Genomic DNA, 26,289 nt, shown 5'->3' with positions numbered 1-26,289 from the left:
GCCAATACTTGGTGTAATGTAATGTAGTTGGTTATAGTACTCTACTACCAAGTGCTAACTACCTATCAAGTTCAGTGGCAGTGGCACCAACCAGTCAATGGCTCTGCTTCACGCTCATGCCTGATTGCCAATTGCCTACATTGAGGATTAGGCTCGTCAATTTGTGAACATTCCATGCCTTACTCCTTTCCTTTTCTTTTTCTTGCTCTTGGTTAAACCCAATTTACCTAGAAAGTACCAGAAAAAAAAAAGCCCATCAAGATATCTGCAGAAAGCTGCGAAAAAAGAATAATGTTATTGGCGGCTATAATCACTGTCCCTGTTTCATTCCTTTTCTTTTTCTTTGTTTTCCTTTCTCTGGATTTCCTGCGAATAATTACATTAGTAAATGTTTATCTTCAAAAGAACGCGTGCAATCACTGCACAAAAGTATACACTCTTCCTGCCTCTTTCAATAATATATGTTGAGACCATTCTATACGGTGCCTCAACCTAACCCACTGATGACAATTAAACACTGACAGCTTCTATGTAATTGTTATGAGCAGCATGAACCTCCCTATGCTCTTTTTCAACTTCAGTATGTGTACATCCTTGAGACGATAAGCTTACGGTAAGATACCCATGTGACCAAATCGCAGCATCGTCAGAAAAAAGGAATCCGTTAAAGCAGAAGCAGAAGGACATTGGCTTGCTTACTCTTGCAACCTCGCATAACCTGCAAAGGGAGAGCCAATCAGAGGCAGTTAATTAATATAATTAGGATGACAGACTGGGAAACTTTTCATTTTCTTACCTCGAAACAGTATCAGATTCTACCACGTTGAACACTACAACCTAAGTATCTATGAATGGCCACTGGTTTCGTTTCTTGTCTTGCATCCTCGTATGATTTATGCAAGGGGCCAAAACGCATTGGAGCACAACAGATTATGGGCTTCCTTTCTCATAAATTCATAGATTGCTTTGGTGAAACTATGCAATCTTGACCTTAATGGCAAGGGAAGCAACTAACAAAAAGTCAAACATACTATGCTCAACAAAGATATCTAATATTTAATAAGAGCAGGAAGTGAAGCATGAAGTTCTGCCAAGCATTGAAAGATCCAATTGAGCAGTTGCTCTCGCGGCAGCTCCAGAAGAAGTTCTGCCTGCAAAACACACAACAAAAATAAAGAAAAAGAGTATAAAGATATATTTAACTTCAAAAGAGGATTTCCAGATAAAAGTTCCAGTATGGTTTTGCTAGTCCACAATCGATGATGCTACATGTTTAGGTTCAAAACTTTTTATTTCCCAGCATATTAAAGAACTTTATTGAGCCATGGATGTTAGGTATTATCACTCTCCCGACAAGCATAGTGTGCTCGAGAGAGGTAAACTAGTCAACATTTGAACTGCTAATCACAACCACAAACATCATAAGAAATATTATATAATTACCTTTATTTGGTCTTCCTCAAAAAGCAAAGAGTTCCGGTGCGCATCAGATGTCATGGAATCTGTCATCAGCTTGAAAACCCTCTTACTAATATTGGTTTCCATGCCAACCATCTTTCCTGAAGCATATATTCTGCTTATCCCGAGATCTGCTGCCATTCGCTGTACATAAAGCTTCTTCAAAAGAATTTCCATGGAATAAGGCTCTTTTCCATGTTGCCGTCGAAGATTCTCTGTAAATTGCACCAAACTCCAGATATCTTTCTCAGCTGCTTTCTCAGCTTCATTAATGATTTCCATGGGGTTCTCTAGATAATTTATGTACTCAGAAGGGAGACGAGGGTTTATGCTTATATCAATCTAGCAATTACAAAATCACAAAAACAAAGTCAGAATTCATATATTGCTGTCATAAACTGGTACAATTCAAGTTTACTCCAGATTGGATTTCTCTTGTCCGCCAACTAAAATCAAATGTGATGTGGTCTTTAAGCATACTCCTTAAAATTATAGTCAGGTTTACTTATGAAAGGAACTACAAGGAGGAACAAAATCAGCTATCAAATGAAATGATTATTTCATAAGGTGAAAAACAAGTCAAAGAAACAAAATTAAATGGATACACTTGAGAATGCAGCCAAATAGGCACATATTTACCTAATGCTTTCAAAAAAGATTAATTCTCATGTACCATTTGTCCTTTCTTAAAACTGCAGTGGGAACCAAACCCCATGTTTCCAAGCCATTGTTGATTTCCAAAACTAGTCGAGAATTTAGCATTCAAACTCTTAGCCACTCTCTCTTAAAGAAATAGCTTTGCATACAGCAGTTGTCTCAATTCTCAGATAAATGGGTGAGAAAAATGTACCTTCAGTCATTCAGTCTCAATTAAGCATGTTTGTTTGCAATCCTTGACAACATATAAAAACATTATGCCCATTTTATCTTCTTGATGAAATCCTAATGAAGTTTTAAGCTTCTCCATGTTTTCCGTATGATCACAACAAGAGCAGAACCCTACTAAGGCATAATGTATGATCTCATTTACATTCTTTTTTTGGTATAAATGATCTCATTTCCTTTATAGATAGCGATTGATGTTAAGAACAGCCACATATTTTATTCTCTGATTATACAAATTTCAAAAGAAGTGAAATACCTGCACTGACTGGTAAGGAACTGAAACTACACGATGTTCTTCAACCTGGAAAGGGGGAGTTATAATGAGTGAAAGTTAGAAACTGCAAGCACAAAAATGAAAGACCAGTAGCTAGAAACCTGGAAAGCTTAAAATTAATGCATATAACCTATCAGCCCGGTAATTTCCTGCTTACTGATAGTGAAAAGCCTTGAAATTTTATCACATCTTCTAATTTTAACTAGTTGGATGAACATAGCAGAAGGGAGTCTGGAAAAAAGAGAAGGCATCCAGTAGACACCTATATTTCACAAACAGTTTATGTCCTTTAATCAAACATTCAAAATAAGTGGCTCCAGAACATACCTTGGACAAACTCTCAAAAAGCATTTCAAAGAAAAGATCAATGCCAACATTTCCAACATCCCCTGTCTGTTGCTCACCAAAGATGGTACCAAAGCCTCTGATACCCATGTCTCTCTCTGCCAGTTGAAAACCTTGGCCAAGTTCACGGCATTCTTCAAGAGCTGCAAGCCTCTCCTGAAGCACAACCATGATAATGCCATGTCATTTCTATAATTGTATTGCAGTGTATTTGACAATAAAAGTGAAGGCAGACACAGAATACATACCAACGCTTGGTCAGATAGCAAGGACTTATCAGGGTAAAATAAGTATGCATAAGCTTCTTTATCTGCCCGCCCAACCCTTCCCCGCAACTATTGAAATTGAAAGAATGATAACAACATTAACAGTGGAAAGAGAAGATAGAAAAAAGAAAAACAGATATTATTTCATTTCCTCCGTTCTGTGAATAAATAATACTGTAGCAAGTAAAATAATGTGCATAAATCCTTCAAGAACACTACAGAAAATTCTTTCATGGTAAAGATAAAAGGTCACATGAATACACATACAGAGTCACATGTACTGCATAGAAGGACCTTTAATTATGAACCATTATTCCAGATAAAGCAGAAAATGGAAAAGTTCTATAATATACCAAGATATTGGTGTGTTTGCCCTTTAGATAATTTTCCAGATAAAAACTTCCATAGTGCTCTTCAATGAATACCACATCTTTTACAATTCATAAGCACATGTGAGATACGAAAAGCAGAAAGTGCTAGACCTGATATAACTGTGCCAGGCCAAATTGTTGAACATCCTGAATGATGATAGTGTTTGCATTTTGAATGTCAAGCCCACTTTCAACTATATTTGTGCAAATAAGAATCTTAATATCACCCTGGGCAAATTTCTCCATGGTTTCCTCAAGCTGCTTGGAATATTGCTGCAAGAGGAACATATATGAGGTATGAAAAACCAAAATAATATCAATTGATAAAAAGAATAGTTTTAACTTGGGTAAAATAGTATAAATTTAAGATTCTGAAAAGAAAGAATAAACTCCTCAAATTCAGACACTATCACATATATTATAAACAATTTAGTTTTCAAAAAACAACACTGGTAACACTCAAATTATTGTCTTGTGGGCTGTAACTTCAGATTTCAGTAGCTTGTTGAAACTAAAACATAGTTCAAATATTAAAAACTGGAAATACCTTCCCATGAGCAATAGCTATATCAACATCTGGAAATGATTGTTCAAGAAAATCCATCACTATTTCCAATCCTGTTACATAAGAAAGGATGAAATCTATATACATAAACTGATTACTGAAACATAAAGCAACAACATATATATATAGCAGGGAAGATCTGCACGAAGCACCTTAGCTGCTATTAGAATGTTAGTCTTTGAGACCTGTTCTTATTTTTACTTTTTCCTCTTTTTGTGCATGTAACTAGGACTTTAAAATTCATCAAACTAATAAATTAGCTCTGTGATTCAATTCATTAGACAATAATTATTTTCATGAATGAAGAGACAATAGATAGATATGATTATCAATATTAACATCTTACAAGAGCAACAAACCAGCAATACAAAATTTGCCGCAAAAAAATACTACACAATTACTCAACCATCCAGAGAATGACATGACAGCAAGAAAAGTCACAAGTGCTACAAATAGGAAAATGTGGATTAAGGCATTACCTTTAATACGAGGTAAGACATAAAATACTTGTCCACCACGGTCCAGCTCATACTGAATTGCTGCAATGACCTTTTCTTTACCAAATGCTGAAAGATGAGTTTTGATAGGAACCCTTTCTGGAGGTGGTGTTGAAATTAAACTGAAGGGAAGAAGGAGAGAAAAGTATAGCACATTGATGTTATAAGACGATTAACCTAAAATGAAAGTGTAAGTAAGGAAAGGTCCCAATGCTATTAAAAGCTTGTTTCATTGCTTGCAGGTAATTTATTCAAGGCTCAGAATGAAATACAAACTAAATGGCTTCTGAATAGGTTCTTCAAGAACGAGATATGATTCTAATAAGCAAGTCAATCTTTACTTAGACATACTGCTTGGCCCAGCTTCATGAAACCTATTTAAACAATAGTCATCCCCAATCCATGAGGAAAATTGTACTCAACAACTTTATAAAAGTATGGCTACAGATGATCTGATTCCAAAAATGTAATAAAGTAAGTGCAAACTAGTCCATTAGTCTATATTGTTCTACAATAACGACAAAGTCCCCATGTCCTAATAGATTCCACCAAATCCACGGATTCATGTTTAAACAAAAATGTGCAAGGGAAGACTTGGCACTGATAAGATCTACATTGCGTATAAAATGTATTAGTCTTTTTTCAGCTAAAATGTATCATCTGAGGCTTACTTACATCAATGGCACAGTTAATATTGTACCTTTTTCACAAAGGCATTATAATAAACAAAGTGACATGGACATTTGAATCCAGGATCAAATCCGGTACTGAAGATGCTTACAATTTAAATTTTTGACATAATGTATTACCTGGCATCACGGAAACCGGTCAATGCTAAATAAAGTGTTCTGGGTATAGGTGTTGCAGAGAGAGTAAGAACGTCAACTGAAGTTTTAAAGGAAGCAATCTTCTCCTTTTGCTTGACACCAAACCTCTGTGTGGCAAACAAACATACAAACAAGCAAATCAAGTGTCTCTCTGCAAGGCGGGCATGACATGTATGAGCTAAATGACATGAGATTATTGCATGGAATTCTGTCCAGTACAGATCTGAACACATGGTGGTTCCCTGAACCCCTTTATATATACAAACATGAAATGATAATGACACTAATTCCAACCAGAAAATAATATGCTTTTATTATGTTTTATTAACTCAAAGATTATAAAGGAGGTCAAAACCATAATCACGTACTCTGGTCCATTTACATAAAGAAATCTAAATCCTACAAGAATTGAAGTGTAACAAAAGCTAAAGGCTGGAAATCCTTTGGTAAATCTTTTGTTTATGCAGTCAAGGACTTGTTAAAAATGATATCAATAAGAATTGGAGGCAAACCTGTTCCTCATCAACTACAAGAAGGCCTAGATTATTATACACAACACGGCTTCCAAGAAGTGAGTGAGTTCCTACAATAATGGCCAGATCACCCTTTTTTATCATGTTCAAATGCTCCTCTTTCTCTGCTTTAGTCTGCATGTTGTAATAGGTCTTGTCAATATCAAACAATTGCAGTTATAAAATATTCCAGTCCAGCATATTTTTTCAAATTATAGCAGAAGTGACAATAAACCTGCACATGTCTTTACACTTTCAGATAAACTGTGTCAACACAATATCATAACACACTCTGTTGCTATTATCTGTTTATTTGGAAAGATGGAAACCCCCCATATGCTTAAGAGGGGACTTTTAAAATGTTCTGGAGTAGAAAGCATGTCAACTTGGACTCTTCCCACCCCCAGTCCAGCACTTTTCCTCAAGTTTAAGTAAGATTTTAAACATGTGATACCATTCTTAGTCAGAGAATGAGGTCAATCCAGTGAATAAACTTCTCGTACCTGAAACCGACTAAGAAGTCCAACCTTTGTACTAGGATACTTGGAGAACCTCTCTGAAATGACATCAAAATGTTGCTTGGCTAAAACAATTGTGGGTGCCAATACCATAGCTTGCCTCCCTGCTGATACTACACAAAAGATGGCACGTAATGCAACTTCTGTTTTTCCAAACCCAACATCTCCACATATTAATCTATCCATTGGAGTTTCTCTCTCTGTTAAGTCCTTCTCTACATCAATAAAAGCCTGTAACAAGGGACTCGCTTTTGTTAGCAGGAAAAAGACATTCTACTCATAAAAGGGAATATCTGAACCTTATAGTGACTGCTGAAAAAGAAGTAATTTTTTTTGGAAATGTGAGGCACTGACACTTTTCAAAACAATCCAAAGCGATTAAAGAATAACCGAGATGATTATTTGATTTCCTCATAACGGGCACAAGAAAAACTAAAGATGCAGCTGAGTAAGACAAAAAGAGTAGAAATTTTGCAAGGTACCTGCTTTTGATCTGGTGTAGGTTTATAAGGAAACTGAGCTGCAAATTCAGCCATGGCAGGACTCTTTGGGTAAGGAGGTCTTCTTTGTTTCAGCCTATGTAAATAGAGCTCCATTAAATCTACAACCATCTTTTGAATTGCAACCTTCCCTTTGATCTTTCTCCTCTCCCATACACTAGTGTCACTCAACTTGCTTAAAGTCCTAGGCTTTTTTGATTCATTTGGGCTGGAAATACAACCAAAACATGCCTCAAAACACAGGATTGAAATTTGTTTTCAGATGTCAATTGTAACATTCTACCACGGGACAGGAGTTGCTATAAAAGTAGAATTAATCCAAAAGAAGAAAAAGTGGTCACAAAAACCTACAGATTATATCGATAGAGCATGCGAGCAGCCTGCTTAACAGGAAGCTTAGCCATACCATCAGCATACTCGATAAAGGCGTACTCAATGGGCTCAGTGGAACCCTTAGGCACATCGAACTTAATCCCAACGAATCTGCCAACGCCTACTTTCTTGTGAACAACATAGTCCCCAGAACGCAGCGTGTAAGGATCAACCTTGTAGCTAAAAACACCCCCTTCCTTTCTTTCCCTATCGCCTTTGAGCTTCTGCAATCCCCTCTGCTGCTGCTCCTTCACCAGCTGAATGTACTTGTCAGCCTCCTGGGAGTCCATTACAGGCCTTGTGGCCTCTCTCTTGCCGTGCTCACGGCGTATTCTTTCGTTGAGAATGGAGATGGCATCAGTCTCGAGCTCCACCATTTCTCTTTTTGGAGCCAATTTGTGGGTGTCGAGACTGGAGATGGAGACTCCCCCTTGAGTGTAGACAGCCTGGGTGGTTAATATTGGAAATGAAGACCGATTATTGCGTCTGTGTTTGTGCATGTGTTTGTAGAGGAAAGGGCCGTTGACATGGAAAAGGGTCCGCAGAGAAGGAGAAGTAGAGCCGAGTTTGAGTATGAGAGGCCTGGAGATATCTGGTACCGGAAGAAGGGAGGCCATTGTTGACGGAGAAGAAGAAGTAAACTTCTAGAGAAAAGAAGAGAAATTGGGCATTTTTTGGACAAGAAGAGGTACAGAAGAGAAGAGAGAATAAAGAAAGGGGAGGTTTAAGAAGGGTTTTACAGTCTTTGAAAAAAAGTGGGGATATTATCATTTATCAAGCGTTTTTCCTGTTTGTGGACAGATATTTTCTCTACTTTCGCACCCAAATTTGTACTCTTTCAGTCTTTCTCTTTGTCTTTCTGCTTGTGTTTTGTGGGCGGTTGGCTCTTCACTCTCCTCAGCTCAAAGATAATAATAGATTTTCCTCCCCTTTCTTTTCTTTTCTTTTCGTTTCTTTTCTTTTCTTTTCCTGCTACCTGGAATGTGGGAACCAATAATATTATTTTTCTTTTAAACCATGCCTTCACCATTACGGCTTTGTTATATATTAAAGAGGATTGAATTGATGTTGCCTGCTCACAAAATTTACTTGATTGAATTAATTTCACTGTATCAACGGCTGTAATTTTGTCGATCAGACATTTGCTTTTTCTTAAATAGAGCTATCCATGAATATCTTGTAATCAATGTTATAAGTTATCTAACTCGATTAAGTAAGATTAAAATATTTTATAATCAAATTCGAGTAATAGTCTTAAAGCACTTTTTACTTAAATTTTAATTTTATATATATTATTTTTATATTATATATTATTACATAATATTTGTTAAAATTTATTAATGGTTTTAAATATAATTTTTTATTTTAATTTATTAATTTAATTTTAATTAATAATATATATAAAAAATATTTTAAATTTATTTTAATCAAATAATTAACAAATATGAGTATTTAATTGATAGTATTTAGGACATCGAGATACGCGTTCGAGTAGTAATTCAAAAACTTACTCGAATTATAAAATTAAAATATTTTAACAAATAATAAATATTAGAATTTTTTTTGGAAAAGCACTTTCCAAACAAACAAACAAAATGGCATTGATATTCCAGAATTACTGGAATACTCTATCATAGTTTGAGGAGTTAAATAGGTTGGTAAATTTAGAAGGTACTTGAAGATTAACAAGAAATCATTTGCATTATTAATTAGTAGTAACCATCTGTCACAGATAAACCCAAGCCAGGCTTGTATTTGAGTTATTATCAACTTGATTTAACCAGCACACACTGAAAAGAACGTAATATATATATATATATACTAGAAACCACAACAAATTAGCTCAATTATCTTCCAATTTCCAACATCTGACTGGAATCTCCATAACATTTTTTAATTGCCCCCCAAAAGGGATGTTAATGTGGTGTCGGGTACACCCACAAATTCTCAACAGTCATACATATGGCTACGGCAATGATTATGGCGCTATGTGGTGGGAACAACAGGACGCCGGCGGAATCTTCAGCTGAGTTCTTAGAATTTGGAGAACCTGAAACATCCCGACAAAACAAATTTTGTAGTTATTCAACACGAGTAAGAAGCTCCGAATCACATCTAAGTTCTTTTACCTGAGAGGCAAACTAGTGGGTTGACATGCTGCCCACACCGTCCAGGCAACTGTTGTGCTTCGCTGATGTTGATGCCTGCCTGCTCTGCTTCTCTGCTGCCCTCGTTGCTTATCATACTACACAAGCATTCTGGTTTTGATTTGATCACGGATTTCAGAGGATCACAACAGCTATCGGGCACATCTCGAGTTCCATTAAGGTAATTCAGGCAAGGAGCAAGCTGGTTTAGACATAAGGAGGTGGAGGAGTCCTCACCCTGGCCCTGGCCCTGGCCTTGACCCTGACCCCATCCCTGCGGCACCAAACTTGCCAGCACAAATAGTAAAGTTAGAAAGCATGCCCAAAGCTTCATCTTCATCCTGGTTTGCCTTCAATTCGATTTTGCCAACACTATAACTTATATAGAACTTATGTAGAACGACAAAGTTAGTTTAAGAGGAAATTACGAAAAATAATTTTTTTTAATAAAAATATTTAAAAAATAGTTATTAAAATAAATTTAATTATTTTTAATTATATTTAATCATGATTTGATAAAAATATTTTTTAAATTATTTTAAATAAATTAAATCATTTATCATAATTTATCCTCATTTATACTTCTGATTTCTGTCTCTCACCATCTTACTCTCTTTAATTTTATTTATTTCTCTTTTCGACATTCGTCTGTTGTGCTTCGATTTCTCTCTCTTACGTTTTTAGATTTTTTTTTCTGTACTTTCAAGACACCAAGTGATGATTTTAATGTGCTTAGGTGAATGGTTATTTAAAAATTTTATTTTTTAGGTATTTTGAATAAAATTAAAATAGTAAAAATGATATCAGATGTTTGGAATAGCTTTTAATTGGATCAATTCGAGAACTAAACACTAATAAACTCAAAATTTTGAATTTTATAAATCTAGATTTTTAAAAGAAATTTTTTTTATTTTTAGTCAAAATAAGTGTTTTAGATAAGAAAATTTATGTTTTGATGTATGAAAATATGTTAGAAACACTTTAATCAGTGTCAAATTATTAAAAAAGTAAAAAGAAATTAAGAGAGTTGAGAAGATTCGAAATTTTGATTCGTAAGTAACAATAACATTTTAAGTATTAAAGTGTAACAAAATGTTTTTGAATATGACGTGTAATAATAATATTTTTTCAACATGGCATGTCATAACAATATTTTTTTTTTCAATATGACGTGTAATAATTTAATCATGATATGTCATATGTTTTTATACATGACGTGTAATAATCTAACTATAACGTGTAATATGTTTTTATACATGACGTGTAATAATCTAACTATAACGTGTAATATATTTTTATACATGACATGTAACATCATGATACGTAATTTTATTAAGAGTGATTTTGTCTAATTTGATTATAAATAATTAAAATTATAAAAAAATAATTTTAAAAATATCTTATCTATAAAGATTATTTTTAAAAATACTTTTACAGTCAATTCGGGATGTAAAGACTTTAGAACTTTATGAGTTGGTGATCCAACTCCTGCCATGCTAGTTGGCTCGACCTTTTTTTATTATTTTTTGACTTGATCATTATGGTCTGGGGCTTGGGGACCAAGGGCTGACATTTGAAGGAGGGCGGCGGTGGCCGTTGGATAGGTGAAGCTACCTTCAAACTACTTAAAATAGAGTTTGTGGAGTGGGTATGTGGCGAACGTTTAAGAAATGCGCACCGCACCATATATAGTAAGCAAACCTTATATAAGCCGTCAGTCCTTGGATGAAGCACCAGCCAATATCAGCGCATAAGCCCAGATGTGCACTAGGTGGCTACACCTACGCGCCCATAGTAAATGTTCGCCATTGCTATGTCTAGTGCTCTAGACTTTAGGCTATCCATCTGTAAATGGGGCTGAATTTCAGACCAGATAACTAAAAAAAGATGTTGAGTTCATAAACGTGACCACTAGACACTCTTAACTCTGACATGTGAGTCCTCTGAAAGCAACATGTACCTGAGATTAACCTCTAGCTAGAGGATTAATTTCGCAACAAAAATGCTCGATTCCTAGGCTAACCTCACCGAGCTGCCAGAGCAATCTAGGCTATACCTTGCTAGGCGCTTCTCTTGATGCTTGATGTTTCTCAAGATCACCAACGGGTTAAAGCGCCTGGTGTCCAATGTTTTTATTTTTGTCCGATGGTGCCATTTTCAGACTACATCTTGAGCTCAGGGAATAATCATGTGAATCATGGCCTGTTCACACAAGTGGAGGTTTAGCAATTCATGAACGTGGAGGGATTCGTGTCCAACTCTTTATTGTACTTGCTGATGTTACTACCGAGTTGCTCCTAAATAAAACACTTAAAGGTCCAGATCTCAAAGAAATATTAAACATTCTCTAGTCATCATCCAAAAATCATAACTTATCAGGTGAATGATAATAACAATAATAACGACTGATAATGTTATTTATCTATATACATGGAAAGGGTGAGTACCTAAAACGAAAGTTCCCTCAAGAAAGAACTATATCCAAATAGGATTGCGATGTGCCTTCATGTTCCTATGCAAAGGCAACAGCAACAGCTACCTCAACATCTAGCCATACAGATTCTTCCTCAAATGACTAAACATAGTATATCATTCCAACTTCGATGAGACTGATGTGAGGAATGTTTAGTGCTACAGCAGGGCCCCTGCAGTTCTTTCGGAGAAATGAATACCCCATATCAATCACAAGTTTTTTCAAAAATGATGAAGATCTCCTGGCCTTAACATATGAGTGACCCATTATATATGCAACCCCAGCTTCCTTTGCCTCGATTAAATCCATCAGCTCTTCCCTAACTAAAGGATCCATACCAGGATTTGGTGGTAGTTGAAATCTCACCTGGCGCCTCCTAACTGCTGGATTCTCATCATCATAAGCAGATCGCAAGCTCTGCAAGTCTAAGGATTTGCTGCTTTGGATGGTGTTGCTAATAGTGAAATCCTCTATCTCAGAAACAATTAAACTTGAGCTTGATTGGATGGTTCTGGTACTTATAACAGCCATCCTCCCATCATATGATGAACTCTCAGAACTACAAAATTGTGGTTCTCCAGCTTCCATCTGGATGAACTCTGCTATGCTTTGTATAAGCTGGTTCTCAAAATCCCCATCATCCCGCTGAATATCTTTGTAGCCATACCTGACAATGCACCTATACATACGATATGGCCTGGGGCAAATCCGACCAATAAGAAAGCGTTCTTCTGGTGAAACATATGGAACTGGAACTGATTTCACACAAACAAAAACTAACACCTTATGGAACGCAGGTAGATTTGTGACAAAGTGGGAGAAGATTGCAGGGACTCCTGTTGCCAGTTCGGAGTATATGAGGCCTATTCCAGGCACACGGACAATACCAAGGCTAGGGCCCAAGCCAAGCAACCATTTCAATGATACTTTATTGTGCAGGTCAAAGTTGTACTTCTTGCGAGTCCCATAGTGCCAAATGTACATAACCATCATAAAGATGATTGACAGCACAAGAGGCACCCATCCTCCTTGAGGCACTTTCGTGAGTGCTGCTGATAAATAGACCCCTTCAACAAACCAGAAGAACAGAAGGAACATTGCAGCAAGCAAAACGGTTTTCTGCCAAACAAAGGTTATCACAAGTGCCATGAGAAATGTTGTAATGAACATCACCGTCATGCATGCAAGTCCTGAATACCAAAACCAAATATGAAACATCAGCATCATAGCCAAGTAAGATAGGCAAGTTGATGCAAGTAGTTAAATTATGACTAGAATCTGAACTATGTGATCAAGAACCGTACTCACAGTCCATAAAAACCATAAGACATTACTAGACAAGTATCTCAAGGCTGCTGGATATAAGAGGTTAAAAAATTATAATTATACTACAAATTTGTTAAGTTAGAAAGTTTTCTCCTTCAGCTACTTCATTCTTCACATATTTTCCTCTATACATTATTCTTTGCAGCCTCAGTATACAAAATTGATCAACTTTACCCGTGTAACAGAAAAGGAAGAACACAAGAAGTTTACTAGTTGATCATTCCAAGTTTAAACTCTAAAGAGCATATAACAAAGTCCATTTCCAGTGGCTGTGACTATAAGCAAGGAAAGGCATTGACAAAGATTGGCTTTAAGACTTGTTATAGGCACAAAATGTAATTATTATTAAATCATATTCTTCTCAAGAACATTTGAGGAGAAAGGGAGCATTTATCAGAGAATGAATTACCATAAGCATTTCCGATCAAAGTTGTATCTTGAAATCCAATAGTTATGGAAAGAGTAAGGATCATGAGTATCCAGTTTATTTCTGGGATGTAGATTTGGCCATATATATGTTTTGAGGTGTGAACAATTTTGACTCGAGGAAAGCAGCCAAGCGCATGACATTGTTTGATTATAGAAAAAGTGGCAGTTATAACAGCCTGACTCCCAACAATAGCTGCAAGGGTGGCAATTACAAAGACAGGCCAAAATACAGAACCTGCAAGGATAAAAGAAAAAGTTATACAAACTTAAATGTTGTAACAACTTTTAGAAGCAAAACAGTCGATATCAGATTGCACTGACCAGGAATTGAGTCATAAAAACTGTTACGAATTGATTGGAGGTTTCTTGACAAGAATGCAGCTTGACCCATGTATTGTACAACCAAACACGGATATATCACAAATGCAAATGCAAGCTGCACAGCCAGGAATATTATCAAATTTCTAACTTGTAAATCATTCAAAACACAAGTTCATTCTTAAGTTCACCTAATGTAGCTTAAGATGGCAATGGAATAAGGCAATATGGGTTTGGATAAAAGTCTTATTCAACCCACAATCTATTATGAAACTTGGGGAGTGAAAAAAAACATGAACAAAGGGAGGAGTTACACTCACCCTAATTGAAAAGGCAGTGAAATGACCAAGGTCTGCAAACATAGCTTCAGTACCTGGTGAGACCCAAAAAATGCACATGATCAGCAAATTCAAATCAGCAACCACTAATATCAACGAAAGCCATGCTATATTCTGTTGATATAGAGATGCAACCTACCAGTTATTGAGAGAAGGATCCCTCCAAGAGAAATCCAGCCATCTTTACCAGTCTCTCTAAAGAACTTGATAATATAATATGGAGAAATTGCACGAATAATCTTTGGGTTCCAATGTATTATGTTGTACAAACCAATGGAAAAAATTGAGACCAGCCAGATGATCACAATCGGCGCAAACATAAAAGCTACCCTGTGTGTGCCAAAATGCTGCAGAGCAAATAGGCCCACCAATATGACACAGGCAAGCAAGAGGACTTCACCTAGGTTGAAAATAAAGCCAATTTATTAAGCCCTATGGAAAAAAGGAAATATCAAGAGAAATTATGAACCCAAAACTTAAAAGGATTAATTAGCAAAAAAACAAAAAAGGAAAAGAAAACCAAATTAGAGAGCTGAATTACCATTAGTTAGTTTCTTTTCAGTAACTTTTAGCCCAGACACCGATGAGAGAACTGCAAATGCAAAAACATTTAACCCCTTAACCATGGAGAGAGACAGAGAGAGAGAGAAACAATTAATACAACCAGTTCCAGACAAAAAGGCACAAGGTAGAGCAACAAAACAGATGGAAATTTTACTTGATGATGAAATATAAGCATCAGTACATGTCAAACAGTATCTACCTCTGAAGTCATGCAACTGTTTGACAAAAAGAGTGAATATGGAAGTCCATGTTAGTACCACTATAAATCATGAAAGTATTTCTGATGATCGGTCTCCATAACTAAATCATTGTAGGTCGCACCTGAGCATTTGACTCATTGATTGGTGCATGATCCCCCTGCCTAAAGAGCAAGGTTCAAATCCCCTTCCTCCAATTATAAAAAAAAAAAAAATCATTGGAGGTCAAATCTACATAGTCATATATACCCTAACATGACATGCAGTGTTGCCACACTGATTGCATGGTCTGACAAATGGTTCAGTAAAGCAACTTTGAGGAAAAGGATTCTTTCAACTTTCCCCAACTAGTTTGGGACTAAAGATTTGTTAAATTGAGTCTTTAAGGTGTTAAGTATCAGCAGAGTTATTCCTTGGATTGTATTCATTGAAGTGTCCTATCATGTTCATATGCACAACATCAGCAGAGTTATTCATATGAATGTCTTCTCAAGCTCACAACCTTCCTCCACAATCATATTGACAAAATAAAAGCTAGAACCAATAATTTATATTATTGTCCCACATATGTTTAAGAGGAAATTCCAGGAAGGAATAAGTATTGGACTTTATAATCCACAGCAGAAAGATGATAATCAAGGAATTTGAGAATCAACTTTAGTTATCCAGTTTAATATCTACCTGATATTGCTGGAGTGAGCACACCATCACCTATGACCATAGAAGCACCAAAGAGTACCACAACAAGAAGGGCTGTCCTCAGCCTTTTATGTTTCTCCAAAAATCGCTTCAACGGAGAAGAACCAGCAGCCTGTGTCGAGGGCCCATATTTGTAGGCGGAGAGCTCTTCATCAGCTGCTTGCTGATTGGGAAGCAAGCTAAACTTTGCATGCCTACACAGCAGCGAGTAAAGAGCAAAAGTGCCACCTGACAAGAATTGATACAGATCAGCTTGAAAATGGTTAGTCAATAGGATATTTAATTTGATTTTATTAACAAGTGAATCATACCTTCACCGTTATCATCTGCACTCAGCAAGATAAACACATATTTAAGAAGGGGTATCAATGTAATGGTCCAAAAAATCAAGGAAAATGCTCCAAATATTGCTTCTTCATTTTGATGATTCTGCAACTTCCCTATGAATGTGCTTGAGTAAACATAAAGAGGTGAAGTGCTCAGGTCTCCATACACCACGCCCAAGCTCTGGTATGCTAATATTAGGTTCCTCGAGAGGTTGACCCATGAAAGCTGCAAAAGTGATACAGGTACTTAATAATTTACAGTTTCAAAGAAGAACACAATGGTTTTGCCATGATTAATGTCAAAAGATACCAAAAACTAAAACTCCAGGAAAGTCAAGCAGTCCAATATTAGGATTTAACACCAAACAAAAACCAAAGTCATCACATGCTTAGTACAAATTGTTGCTATGCCCTCATGTTAGTTTTCAAGAAGTTGTTTTGACAACAGTGGTCATTAGATATATGATTTTGCAGCAGTGATCAGCATGTAAATTTTAAACATTGTTCAAGTCGGAATAGGACGTGCTGAGTATGCAGGATAGGATAGTTGTCCTTGTCCACCGGAATAAGACTTTGCCATCTTCCATTTCGTGAGAGTGGGGCCATGAAATAGCAGGTCAAAACTTCAGTATTTCCAATCTTATAAATTGCGAAGGCCAAAAGAGCTGCTCTAATCAACGGGGAAGCCAAAAGAAGTTAAAAAAAAAAAAAAAAAACAATAGCAGGTGCAATTAGTAAAAGATGAGATTTTTATCCGATGAAACAGTTAAAACTATCCTACTATGCCACAGAATTAGAACTTAGAACTAGAATCCGGAAATTGGTTGATAACCGATAACAATCTATTCTAGCAAAATGAACCACTGAATCTTCATTTAACCTTCTCATGGTAGGTTTATGGATCTATCTGGAGAACTCAAAATATTTCAAATTTAATATCGCTATATCAGAAGACATGCTTGCCCCAAGTCAAACAAGTAAAAAAGTAAAAAAAAACATCGTATATGATTATGATATAAAGGAGTTGACCTCTTAGTAGTAATAGTAACAGTAATTCCTCGTATAAAATTAAAAAAAAAAAAAAAAAGACACAATCAATCACATGGAAAACAAACTAAGTTAAAAATCAGCAAAGGGTAGGTTACCAACAGCAGAAAAGAGTTGGATTGATTCGTTGACGAAAATCTACGCTCACTTAAGAGTGGAATTCAGTAACACAAGTTCCGGATACAAAACCAAAGATTACAATAAAGAAATGAAGCAGCTGTGTCTAGGGAGAGCGACGACGACAGCTGAAGAGTGGAGCTCCGATTGAGAAGGATTAGATAAGTTAGTTTGAGAGAAGAAAGATGAAACCCGCAGATTCTAAAGCATCGCAAAAGAAGCAGATTACGAATGAGAAATGAAGATCAAACGCACAAGAACAATATTCAAAAATTTAAATTAAAAACAAAAAAACCCTAACCGGGGAAGGATTTCGAATAGGAGTCGAGATTCCATATTCTGGTTCCATGGACAGCTTCCTAACACTAACAATCTCTCTCAGTTTTTGTTTCTGTTTTTCCAATAAAGAAAAGAACAAAAAGGGCAAAAAAAAAAAAAAGACACTGCTTATAGTCGTAGCTCCTCCTATGCAGCAGCAAAGCTAAGCGCCGAGGGAGTGTCAATTCCGATTTTGTGTGGCCAATATATCCTTTCCAAGTCCCCAGCGAACCACCCAAGCCTTCAACTACGACTATTATTTTATTATATATTATTTATTTTTATTTTTATTATCATTTCAAGTAAAGTTCACTTACAACCTTTCCCTTAACATCTGTAAATTTTTTTTAATGTAATTCTCTATGAATCACCGACTATCACATTCTAAATAAATAACTTTCGTTTTCATAAAGATTAAGTTGTTAATTTTATTAATTTATTTATTAAAGTATTCACAAATCAAAGTTAATTAATTTGTTTATATTTTTAAATATTTTTATAATTTTTTTGAATAAAATTAACAATTTAATTATGAAATATTAATTAGGAAAAAAATATTAGCATGGTGTTAATTAAAAAAAAGTCACAAAGTACTTTATAAAAGAAATTAAACCCCCAATGAATGTAGTTGGAATTTATTTATTATATAGTACTATTATTATTTCGGATAAATTTTACGTAACATCTTATAAATAATTTTTGTTTTCATAAATATTAAGTAGTTAATTTTATCAAATTTAATTATTAAAATATTTTTATAATATTATCGAATAAAATTAACAGTTTAATCAAGAAATAGCAATTAAAAAGTAAAAGTACATTGACACAATGTTAATTAAAAGTGTAGTTGAAATTTATCTATTATTTATTTAGTAGAAATAAAAACTTTGCGTTGCAGTACTTGAGACTGGCTGCGTGGAGCGTGTAACGCAGTTGCCGCCCGCGCTGCACGGCATTTCCGTGGATGGGGTCAAGTGGCATCATCATTTCATGGGTGTATGAAATCTTCTAATTCGTAATGAATGCAGCTTACCACTTGGTCTACCACTACCACATTCCACGATAGATGCATACTAAGCACAAGGAATCAAAATATTGCACAGTGTAAGGTGTCAAATAGTAAATGGTGCCATCTCATTCCCTCTTTTAAATAAACATTTATGACAAACAAAATTGTACCAGCTATAACTCAGTGTGTAAATATCGAGAATTATGTCTCTTCTTATATAAATTAATTTATCTAGATCAGTTTGCTCGATTTTTTTGATTTGAATGAAGGGTATTTTGGTGGTATGCTTTAAACGTAATTATAATATTTATGTATTTATAAAATGTATTTTGAAAAAAATATATTATCAATAATTATTTTTTTATTTTATTAATTCGGTTGTAAATTTTATATAGCAAAAATCAGTTGAAATAACTAATAAATTGTTTTCGTGAATCGACTAATATCAAAACTTAAAAGATCAATTCCCACATGTGATCGTTTAGATTTTAAATTTTTAAAAATTAAATTAGCTAAGCTCTTGTAAAAATTAACCGATTTATAATAAAATTAAGAAATAATGAAAATCAATTTATTTCAATAAGTTAAATAGATTATTGTAATTTGAATGAAGGGTATTTCATGTATGGATTAAGCATAATTACAATATTTTTATATAAAAGAAGTGTTTTTACACAAATATATTATTAATAATCGATTTTTTGATCGATTTGATTTTTAAATTTTAGATATTGAAAATCAACTAAAATAACTAAATAAATTCCTTGCGTGAATTGACTAACATCTAAACTGAAAAGAAAAATCAATTTGAACTAATTGAAATCAATTATGTGGATTTGAAACTATAAATGTTTACCCTAATCTAATCTAAAGACTAAGCAAACCAAAGTCACAGACAAATGTAAAGCCATTTAATGAAATCCAATTGAAAGTGTTTTCAGCTACTTATTGATTCCATAAGTCTAAAAGATTGATGGCCCAGCTCCACTCCTATCTGTTACCATGATGAATACAAAGTTAGGCACTCGGTTTCCATTCAATGATCCCACTTCAGCATTAGTGCTTGTCTTCCTAAGTCAATGCGGAAAGCCGGACAAGCCAATTACGATTCTTGACTCTTCAAGGATCCAAGAGTACTTACCGTACGGCCCTAAACTGCCAACTTCATCTTGACTCAGACCTTTGCCGCCCCTAAATTATCAATTAATATCACAAAAAGAACATAAGATAAAATATTCTTACTTTTATAAGTTTTAATTCAAATTATATAATGTTGATGTGGTAAGAGTAAAAAAATAATATTACCATTGATTAGTTTTTTTAATTATTATTATTTTTATTAATTAAAAAAAAATCTCCCTATCAGGGGTCATCGAAGCTCCTGAGGAGCACTGATCAATGCTCTCCTCCTTTGGAAACACCGATCGGTGCTCCTTTTTATTTTTTTAAAAAATAATAATAATTTTTTAAATTAATAAAAAAATGATATTTTAATCTTTTCATAACTTTTGTCAATTGTGTTTGTACTATTAGGATCGAGTGTTAATTTTAAAAACTAATAGATCTTCGTATAATTTCAATCAAAATTTAAAAAGATCAAGGTATTTTACCCAAAATATATATATATTTTCATGACTCATCATTGGTGGTTTTCTTTTTAACTATTATTACATAATTTATATTAAAATTATAAAAAATTTAAATTTATCCACCATGTTATTTTAATTGATGTTATTGTTCATGATGCGCCTTGTTTTGTAGTTTGTAATTATGTTATCAATAATAACTCAAGTAATTCAAAAATTATGACATGTGACTAAAAGTTTATTCATGTAAAAGTCAAATATATATATATATATATATATATATATATATATATATATATATTACTAGTCATGATGATGTTGCAACTCAAAAAAGTGGACAAATTGTTAACGGAAACAATTTTATTTTACTTCAATATAAATAAATATAGAATTAATTAAATAAAGGTATAATATTTTAAAAAAATTAAATTAATCGAGAAAATTTAAATAAAAATTTTTAATTATGTTTAATTAAGTTCTTATATTTTTATTTTGAGTCAACTAGACCAACATGACTAACCATGGACTAACCTACATTAATAAAAGTGGTGTCACATGACACCACTTATTCAATGAAAGGTCATAACTTTGTATTTGTTATCCTATTTATGCTAGAGTTTTTGTATAATTAATGATACTAATGATCTCATTAATTTTTTTTACAATTTTGTAGGGAGTAGGGTCAAAAACTTGAAATCAAAATAGATTTATCAAAATGTAATTTATATATTAATATTTAAATACTACAAGAAAAGACAAAAGAATTTTCTTCTATAATTTAAGATTTTATTGAAAAAGTCAAAACCTAAACTATTTTCCCTCGTTCTCCAAAAATTCAAGTCTACTCTTAAAGACAGCAATGACACTTCCCCTTCTCGATCTTTAATTATGTTTTTCATTCTCTCAAAATAATTTATCTAGACTTCAATTGTAAGTCATTTTCAACCTAAATTAAAATTTTAAATATTTCATATCTAAATATTTTTTATTAATTTAATAGTTTGAGTTCATAATTATAATTCAGTTAATAGAAAATAATATTACATGTCAAATAATATCTTGAAGTATTAAATAAATATACTAAATTTACATTTTTTTAATTTGATGTTAAAACTTCTAGTTTATGGATTTTAATATATTTATATTTTTTAATTAGTATTATTTTAGTTATGACGTTACTCAAAAAAAAATTTGAGTTTACCCTTGTGACAAACAGTTGTTAGTCAAAACAACACTTATTATTTTATATTACGTGACACAGACTTGATATGTTGATATATTATAATAAATAATTATATAACCACATGATTTTTTACCCTCCGTATCAATACTAAAAAAATATGGCAAGTGTATTTTAACTAATAATAATTAATATTTGATTCAAAATAAAATATATAGAATTTAATTGAACTCAATAGAAGAATAAAAATTTATTTAAATAATTTAGAGACTTTTTAAAGTAATATTTCTTAAATGAATGAGTAAATTCTTGTAATGAAAAAGTGTACGTAGTACTTTTTTTTGTCTTCTTTTCTTTTAATTTTTTTGTGAAATGTATTAAAATGAAATTATTATTTTTTATTTTAGAACACTTAATATTTTTACTTTTTTATGTTATAAATTTATTTTTATGATTTTTTTAGTTTTTAAAATTAAAAAGTATTAAACATTCATAATATAAAAAATTTAAAATTTTAATATAAAAGTTACTAAAATAAAGAGTTTTTTCTTAATTTTTATGAAAATCAAATCAAAAAATATTTAGAGATGAAAAAGATAATATTATATCATATAGGATTGGGATATAAATCGTAAGATTTGGTAAAAGGTTGTTCTAAAGCGATTTTGTGGTGTTGGCTTGACACACTTGGCATATATATTCCCCACGGTTTGGACGCGGGAAAGGGAAACCGGCGGCTGATGGACAAGTGTATGGTAGCATCACGCGTGCGATGGGAGCGTGGATTAGACATCATTATGTTTTTTTATCTAAACATAGCGCATTCACAACATCAGCAGCAGCAGAAGTGTAAATTAATTATTACATTTTCTTTAATAATTTAAAATATCTTATGCATGCATTGACATCATAATTAATTATTATTTAGTAGAATAATTTACTTCTCATGTCCAAACACGTAAGCTTAGCTTCTGTACGGATCCACTTTGCAGGTAATTTCCGAGCACCAACCATTCCAAGGACATGAAAAGTCCAAGAAAATTATTCTTTTTTATATATATGCATTAACTTTTAGGTTAGATTGAAATTTTATTCTTTTATTTGTAAAAAAAAAAAAAAAAGAAGTAAGGATGATACTTATGTTGGTATTTTATTTAAATTTTTATTTTATTTTTAGTGATTTAAAATTTAAAGTGTCTATTGGAAATGTATGATTTTTTTATTATAGAAAGGCATGTACCTATGAATGACACATTTGTTCACTTTTGAATTAAGGTGGTGTTTGATAGTTTACAATACAATATGATTATAAGTAATGTGATTGTAGGAAAAATTATATTACAGTGTTTGGTATATAAGTAAAATAATGATTAAAATATAGGAAAGATAACATTACAGTGTTTGGTTTATAAATACTTTATTGGGAATGCAATGTTAATTTTTAAAATTATATTTATTAAAATGTAAGTTTAATATATTTGTATTTTTTATTGTTAATTTTTATATAATGTTATCTTTTAAATATATTTTTAATGTCAGATATTTTATTTTCATTTCTTATTATAATCTTATATATTTTATTTTCATTTCTTTAATATAATTTTTATATTATATATTTTATTTTAATTTCTTTTACCTATATTATATAAATTTTAATTTCTTATATTTTATTTTATTTTAATTTCTAATTCATATATTATATATTTTATTTTAATATATTTTATTTTAATTATAACATTACAAAATGTTTTTTACAAAATAATAAAGTTGAAAGGCAAAAATATCTTTAATAACATTGCAGAGTGTAATGCAATGTGATTGTATTGATTTTGGACTACAATCACATTATATCCCTTGACTGTAATGTGATTGCATTACAATCTTATATTGCAGTGGTCTGTTACAAAATAAACACTGTAATATAATTTAATTGGACACATTGCAGGGAATGTACTCCTATTTCCTTCATACGGAACGCTATCTAAGTGTATTTGAATGGAGAGACACGTTGGTGATGGTTCACTATCTATAAATACCTTGCCCCTCTTTCTGAAAAATCATTCAAAGCATTTCATATTTCCAAAAACTTTATTTTTCTTCATTATAGAATTCTTTCTAGAGCAGTAAAGAGATTTACGAATTTCTTGAATTTTCTATTTGAGTGCACATTAGAATATCCTTGAGTGGTTTATTGTATTTTCGAAGTAAAACGTCATCGATTACTATTTGCACCACGTAGCGACAGAAATCTACTATAAAGTCAACGCCTTCCATGGCATGCCTCGAACCGATTTTCACATTCAAAACTCTTTCTTATTTCTTTTGTTGTTAACTGTTAAGTATCTATAATTTTTTATGTGTTCTTCTTTATCTTTTCGAGTATAGTTTCCAACAATTTCAGAGTATATTTGGTTTTGCATCTTTTTAAAAAAATGGTTTCAATTGAAGAACAAATTTCTACAAAGCTAGAGAAATTCTCTAGGCAAAACTTTCATAAATGACAGAATCAAATGCATTATTGGTTAGCAATCTTAGGATTTTTTTCTATCAATCTCCAAACCTGTTGATTCTTCAAATGAAAATCCTAATCCTATGGACATTCAAATAAAAACTCTATTTCTAATTTATTTGAGACCACGAACAAACAAATACAATTAGATAAGGATTATCTTTGTCATTGTCGTATTTTGTTTGCTTTGTTTAGTAATCTTTATGATATCTTTTGCATTACAAAAACTGCATGTGAATTGTGGGAAGCATTAGAAAAGAAATATGATAAAGAGAATGAAAGTTTTGACAACTATATTATAGGAAAATATACAGGGCTTCAAAATGACTGACAATAAATCTGTTGTGGAATAAGCACACCTTTTTCAAGTTCTTATTCATGAATTGAACCAAAGGAAAATTGAAATGTGTGAAAAATTTCATGTGGGTGCTTTCATTGAAAAACTTCCTCTAAAAAGGAGATCTTTTGCTTTATCCTTAAAACACAAACGTGAAACTTCGACTATGGGCAGTTTAACTGTTTCTTTTCAAATTAAAGAAAAACAGAGAGATAAGGATAAATTATTTAAATAAACTATTTAATGAGTTTGAGGACAAAGTAAACATTGTGGAAGGGAAAAATTCAAACTCGAAAAAAAGAAAGTTTTCAAAAGAAAATTTTTGTAAACAACCATCTAGTGTTAAAAAGAAAAAGAAAAGATGTTGCTTTGTTTGTGGAAAATCGAACATTTGGCAAGAGTTTGTTGACTTTGCAAAGGCTAGAAGACGTTTGAGACATCGGTTTCACAAGTCAATGTTGTGACTAGTAAAGATGACAAAAGGTTTTTTTTAAAACATTCCTATGATCAATTTAGTGTGTGAGTCTACTGATTTATGGATCAATACCGATGCTAATATCCATGTTTGTGCTGACCAATCTATATTTTTCAAATATCAGGTCATTGATGGAAAATATGTGAATATGGGTAATCTTGTAATTGCACAAGTGAAAGGAGAAGAAAGAATAGATTTATTACTAACTTCTAGGAAGACCTTATCACTTCATAAAGTACAACTTTGATTAGTAGCTCTCTTCTTACTAAAGATGATTATAAATTATTATTTGAATCCAACAAAGTTGTAATTAGTAGAAATGGGTCTTTTGTCAGTAAAAGACATGTATCTGAGGGTCTTTTCAAATTAAATGTGTCGAATGTTGTATGTCATGGTAACGAAAGTGATAATAGTTTTTCTCTTTATAATGTTGTCCTTTGTTCTAATGTTTGGCATGGTCATTTATGACATATTAATAATGCGTCCATTAAGAGAATGATGAATATGGATCTTATTCCTAAATCTGACATAAACATGCTCGAAAAATATGAAATTTGTGTGTAGTCTAAATTACTTAGAAAACTTTTTAAATTTGTAACTAAAAAATTTACAATCTTCAAGTTAATACATTGCGATATTTGTGACATTCAACTTTACTCTAGGAATGGTAAAATGTCAAACCCTATTCTATAAAATAATTACGACGTCATTTACATGCTAAATAGAATATTTGCATATTTAGAAAGTTCGAAAAATCGTTAAAAGACGATATTGCCCATAATGGTATCATTAAGTCGGTTAAGCCTCAAACTAATTCAAATAGGAATTTTAAGGTGAAATTGAGAGTTTCACAGTTTAAGGATGACTCAAAATGGTAATTCGGAATTCGAGGATCAATTTGGAGTCAAACCAAAATTTTCATTATCTAGGGGTAAAATGGTCATTTGCCACCTGAGGATAAAATAGGAATTTTAGAAAATATTTTTTGGCCCCATTTGACTTATTGCAGTATGATTTGAGTATTTGAGTATGATTTGAGGTTTAGAAGTGAAAATTTTTAATTTTTGGTATAATTTGGAGTATAGGGTAAAATGATAATTTTGCCACCCAAGGGCAAAATTGTAATTTTCCACCACCAGTACATTTTTCCAGCACATGGTCTTCCCTTATCCTCATTTTGACATTTGACTAATCATGTGGTGGAGATAAAAGGTTTAAATTTTTTAAAGTTTTAAAAATGGACCAATGGAAACATGCCATGTGTCAAGCTTAGGATATTTTATTATTTAACTTAAAAATCAGCATAAATCAGCCCATTCTTCTTCTCCATATTTGGCCAAGACAAAAGGAAAGAAAGGAAAAACAAGAACAAAACTTAGGTAGAGGATTTCAAGAGAAAAAGTGTGAAAAATCAAGGAAACAAGTGAAAAAGGTAGGATTTTTCAATTTAAACTTGAAATCTATTTTCCTTAAGCATTTCTCCTTATTTTTCATGGTTAAATTA

At 32.8% G+C, this 26,289-nt stretch overlaps 3 protein-coding genes across 5 annotated transcripts; all 3 read right to left on the bottom strand.

Annotated features, from left to right (window-relative positions):
• Positions 1–294: 294 nt before the first annotated feature.
• Positions 295–8,355, bottom strand: LOC18601161 (DEAD/DEAH box helicase). The gene is made up of 14 exons (XM_018119589.2): positions 7,370–8,355; positions 7,001–7,226; positions 6,504–6,749; positions 6,001–6,135; positions 5,471–5,595; positions 4,644–4,783; positions 4,147–4,217; positions 3,711–3,872; positions 3,211–3,297; positions 2,945–3,118; positions 2,600–2,644; positions 1,444–1,800; positions 797–1,151; positions 295–718 (listed from the first exon to the last, which is right to left on the bottom strand). The coding sequence occupies exons 1-13, from the start codon at positions 8,005–8,007 to the stop codon at positions 1,050–1,052; spliced, it is 2,508 nt and encodes an 835-aa protein (XP_017975078.1). The 5' UTR covers positions 8,008–8,355; the 3' UTR covers positions 295–718; positions 797–1,049.
• An 861-nt stretch (positions 8,356–9,216) lies between these two features.
• LOC18601160 (Bifunctional inhibitor/lipid-transfer protein/seed storage 2S albumin superfamily protein) lies at positions 9,217–9,976 on the bottom strand. Its single transcript, XM_007032005.3, has 2 exons — positions 9,520–9,976; positions 9,217–9,440 (listed from the first exon to the last, which is right to left on the bottom strand). The coding sequence occupies exons 1-2, from the start codon at positions 9,875–9,877 to the stop codon at positions 9,307–9,309; spliced, it is 492 nt and encodes a 163-aa protein (XP_007032067.2). The 5' UTR covers positions 9,878–9,976; the 3' UTR covers positions 9,217–9,306.
• An 870-nt stretch (positions 9,977–10,846) lies between these two features.
• On the bottom strand, positions 10,847–17,864 carry KUP3 (K+ uptake transporter 3). 3 transcript variants are annotated; one of them, XR_016026043.1, is made up of 11 exons: positions 17,673–17,864; positions 16,193–16,433; positions 15,864–16,109; positions 14,963–15,013; positions 14,561–14,821; positions 14,404–14,456; positions 14,087–14,201; positions 13,746–14,000; positions 11,985–13,200; positions 11,498–11,739; positions 10,847–11,382 (listed from the first exon to the last, which is right to left on the bottom strand). XR_016026043.1 is itself a non-coding variant. In XM_007032002.3 (9 exons), exons 1-9 carry the CDS (start codon positions 17,718–17,720, stop codon positions 12,113–12,115), a joined length of 2,358 nt encoding a protein of 785 aa, XP_007032064.1. In that variant the 5' UTR covers positions 17,721–17,864; the 3' UTR covers positions 11,892–12,112. The 3 variants fall into 3 exon arrangements, 1 of the variants encoding a protein (XP_007032064.1); XR_016026042.1 differs by having other exon boundaries at positions 10,847–11,739; XM_007032002.3 differs by lacking the exons at positions 10,847–11,382; positions 11,498–11,739 and having other exon boundaries at positions 11,892–13,200.
• Positions 17,865–26,289: the final 8,425 nt, after the last annotated feature.

Source organism: Theobroma cacao, chromosome 4, assembly GCF_053813885.1.
Source record: "Theobroma cacao isolate CCN51 chromosome 4, ASM5381388v1, whole genome shotgun sequence".
Lineage (NCBI taxonomy): Eukaryota > Viridiplantae > Streptophyta > Magnoliopsida > Malvales > Malvaceae > Theobroma > Theobroma cacao.
Note: the sequence above shows the minus strand (reverse complement) of the source record. Positions and strands in the feature narration are given on the sequence as shown.

Excerpts from the sequence above, each read along its gene's own strand:
- LOC18601161 (XM_018119589.2), bottom strand. The coding sequence starts at position 8,007 with ATGGCCTCCCTTCTTCCGGTACCAGATATCTCCAGGCCTCTCATACTC. Across the intron at positions 7,227-7,369 it reads ATGCTCTATCGATATAATCT|CCCAAATGAATCAAAAAAGC; the intron begins GTAGGTTTTTGT and ends TTGTATTTCCAG. Across the intron at positions 2,645-2,944 it reads TTTTTGAGAGTTTGTCCAAG|GTTGAAGAACATCGTGTAGT; the intron begins GTATGTTCTGGA and ends CCCCCTTTCCAG.
- LOC18601160 (XM_007032005.3), bottom strand. The coding sequence starts at position 9,877 with ATGAAGATGAAGCTTTGGGCATGCTTTCTAACTTTACTATTTGTGCTG. Across the intron at positions 9,441-9,519 it reads CCCACTAGTTTGCCTCTCAG|GTTCTCCAAATTCTAAGAAC; the intron begins GTAAAAGAACTT and ends GGGATGTTTCAG.
- KUP3 (XM_007032002.3), bottom strand. The coding sequence starts at position 17,720 with ATGGAACCAGAATATGGAATCTCGACTCCTATTCGAAATCCTTCCCCG. Across the intron at positions 14,457-14,560 it reads GATCCTTCTCTCAATAACTG|GTACTGAAGCTATGTTTGCA; the intron begins GTAGGTTGCATC and ends GGGTCTCACCAG. Across the intron at positions 13,201-13,745 it reads TTTGATCGGAAATGCTTATG|GACTTGCATGCATGACGGTG; the intron begins GTAATTCATTCT and ends TTTGGTATTCAG.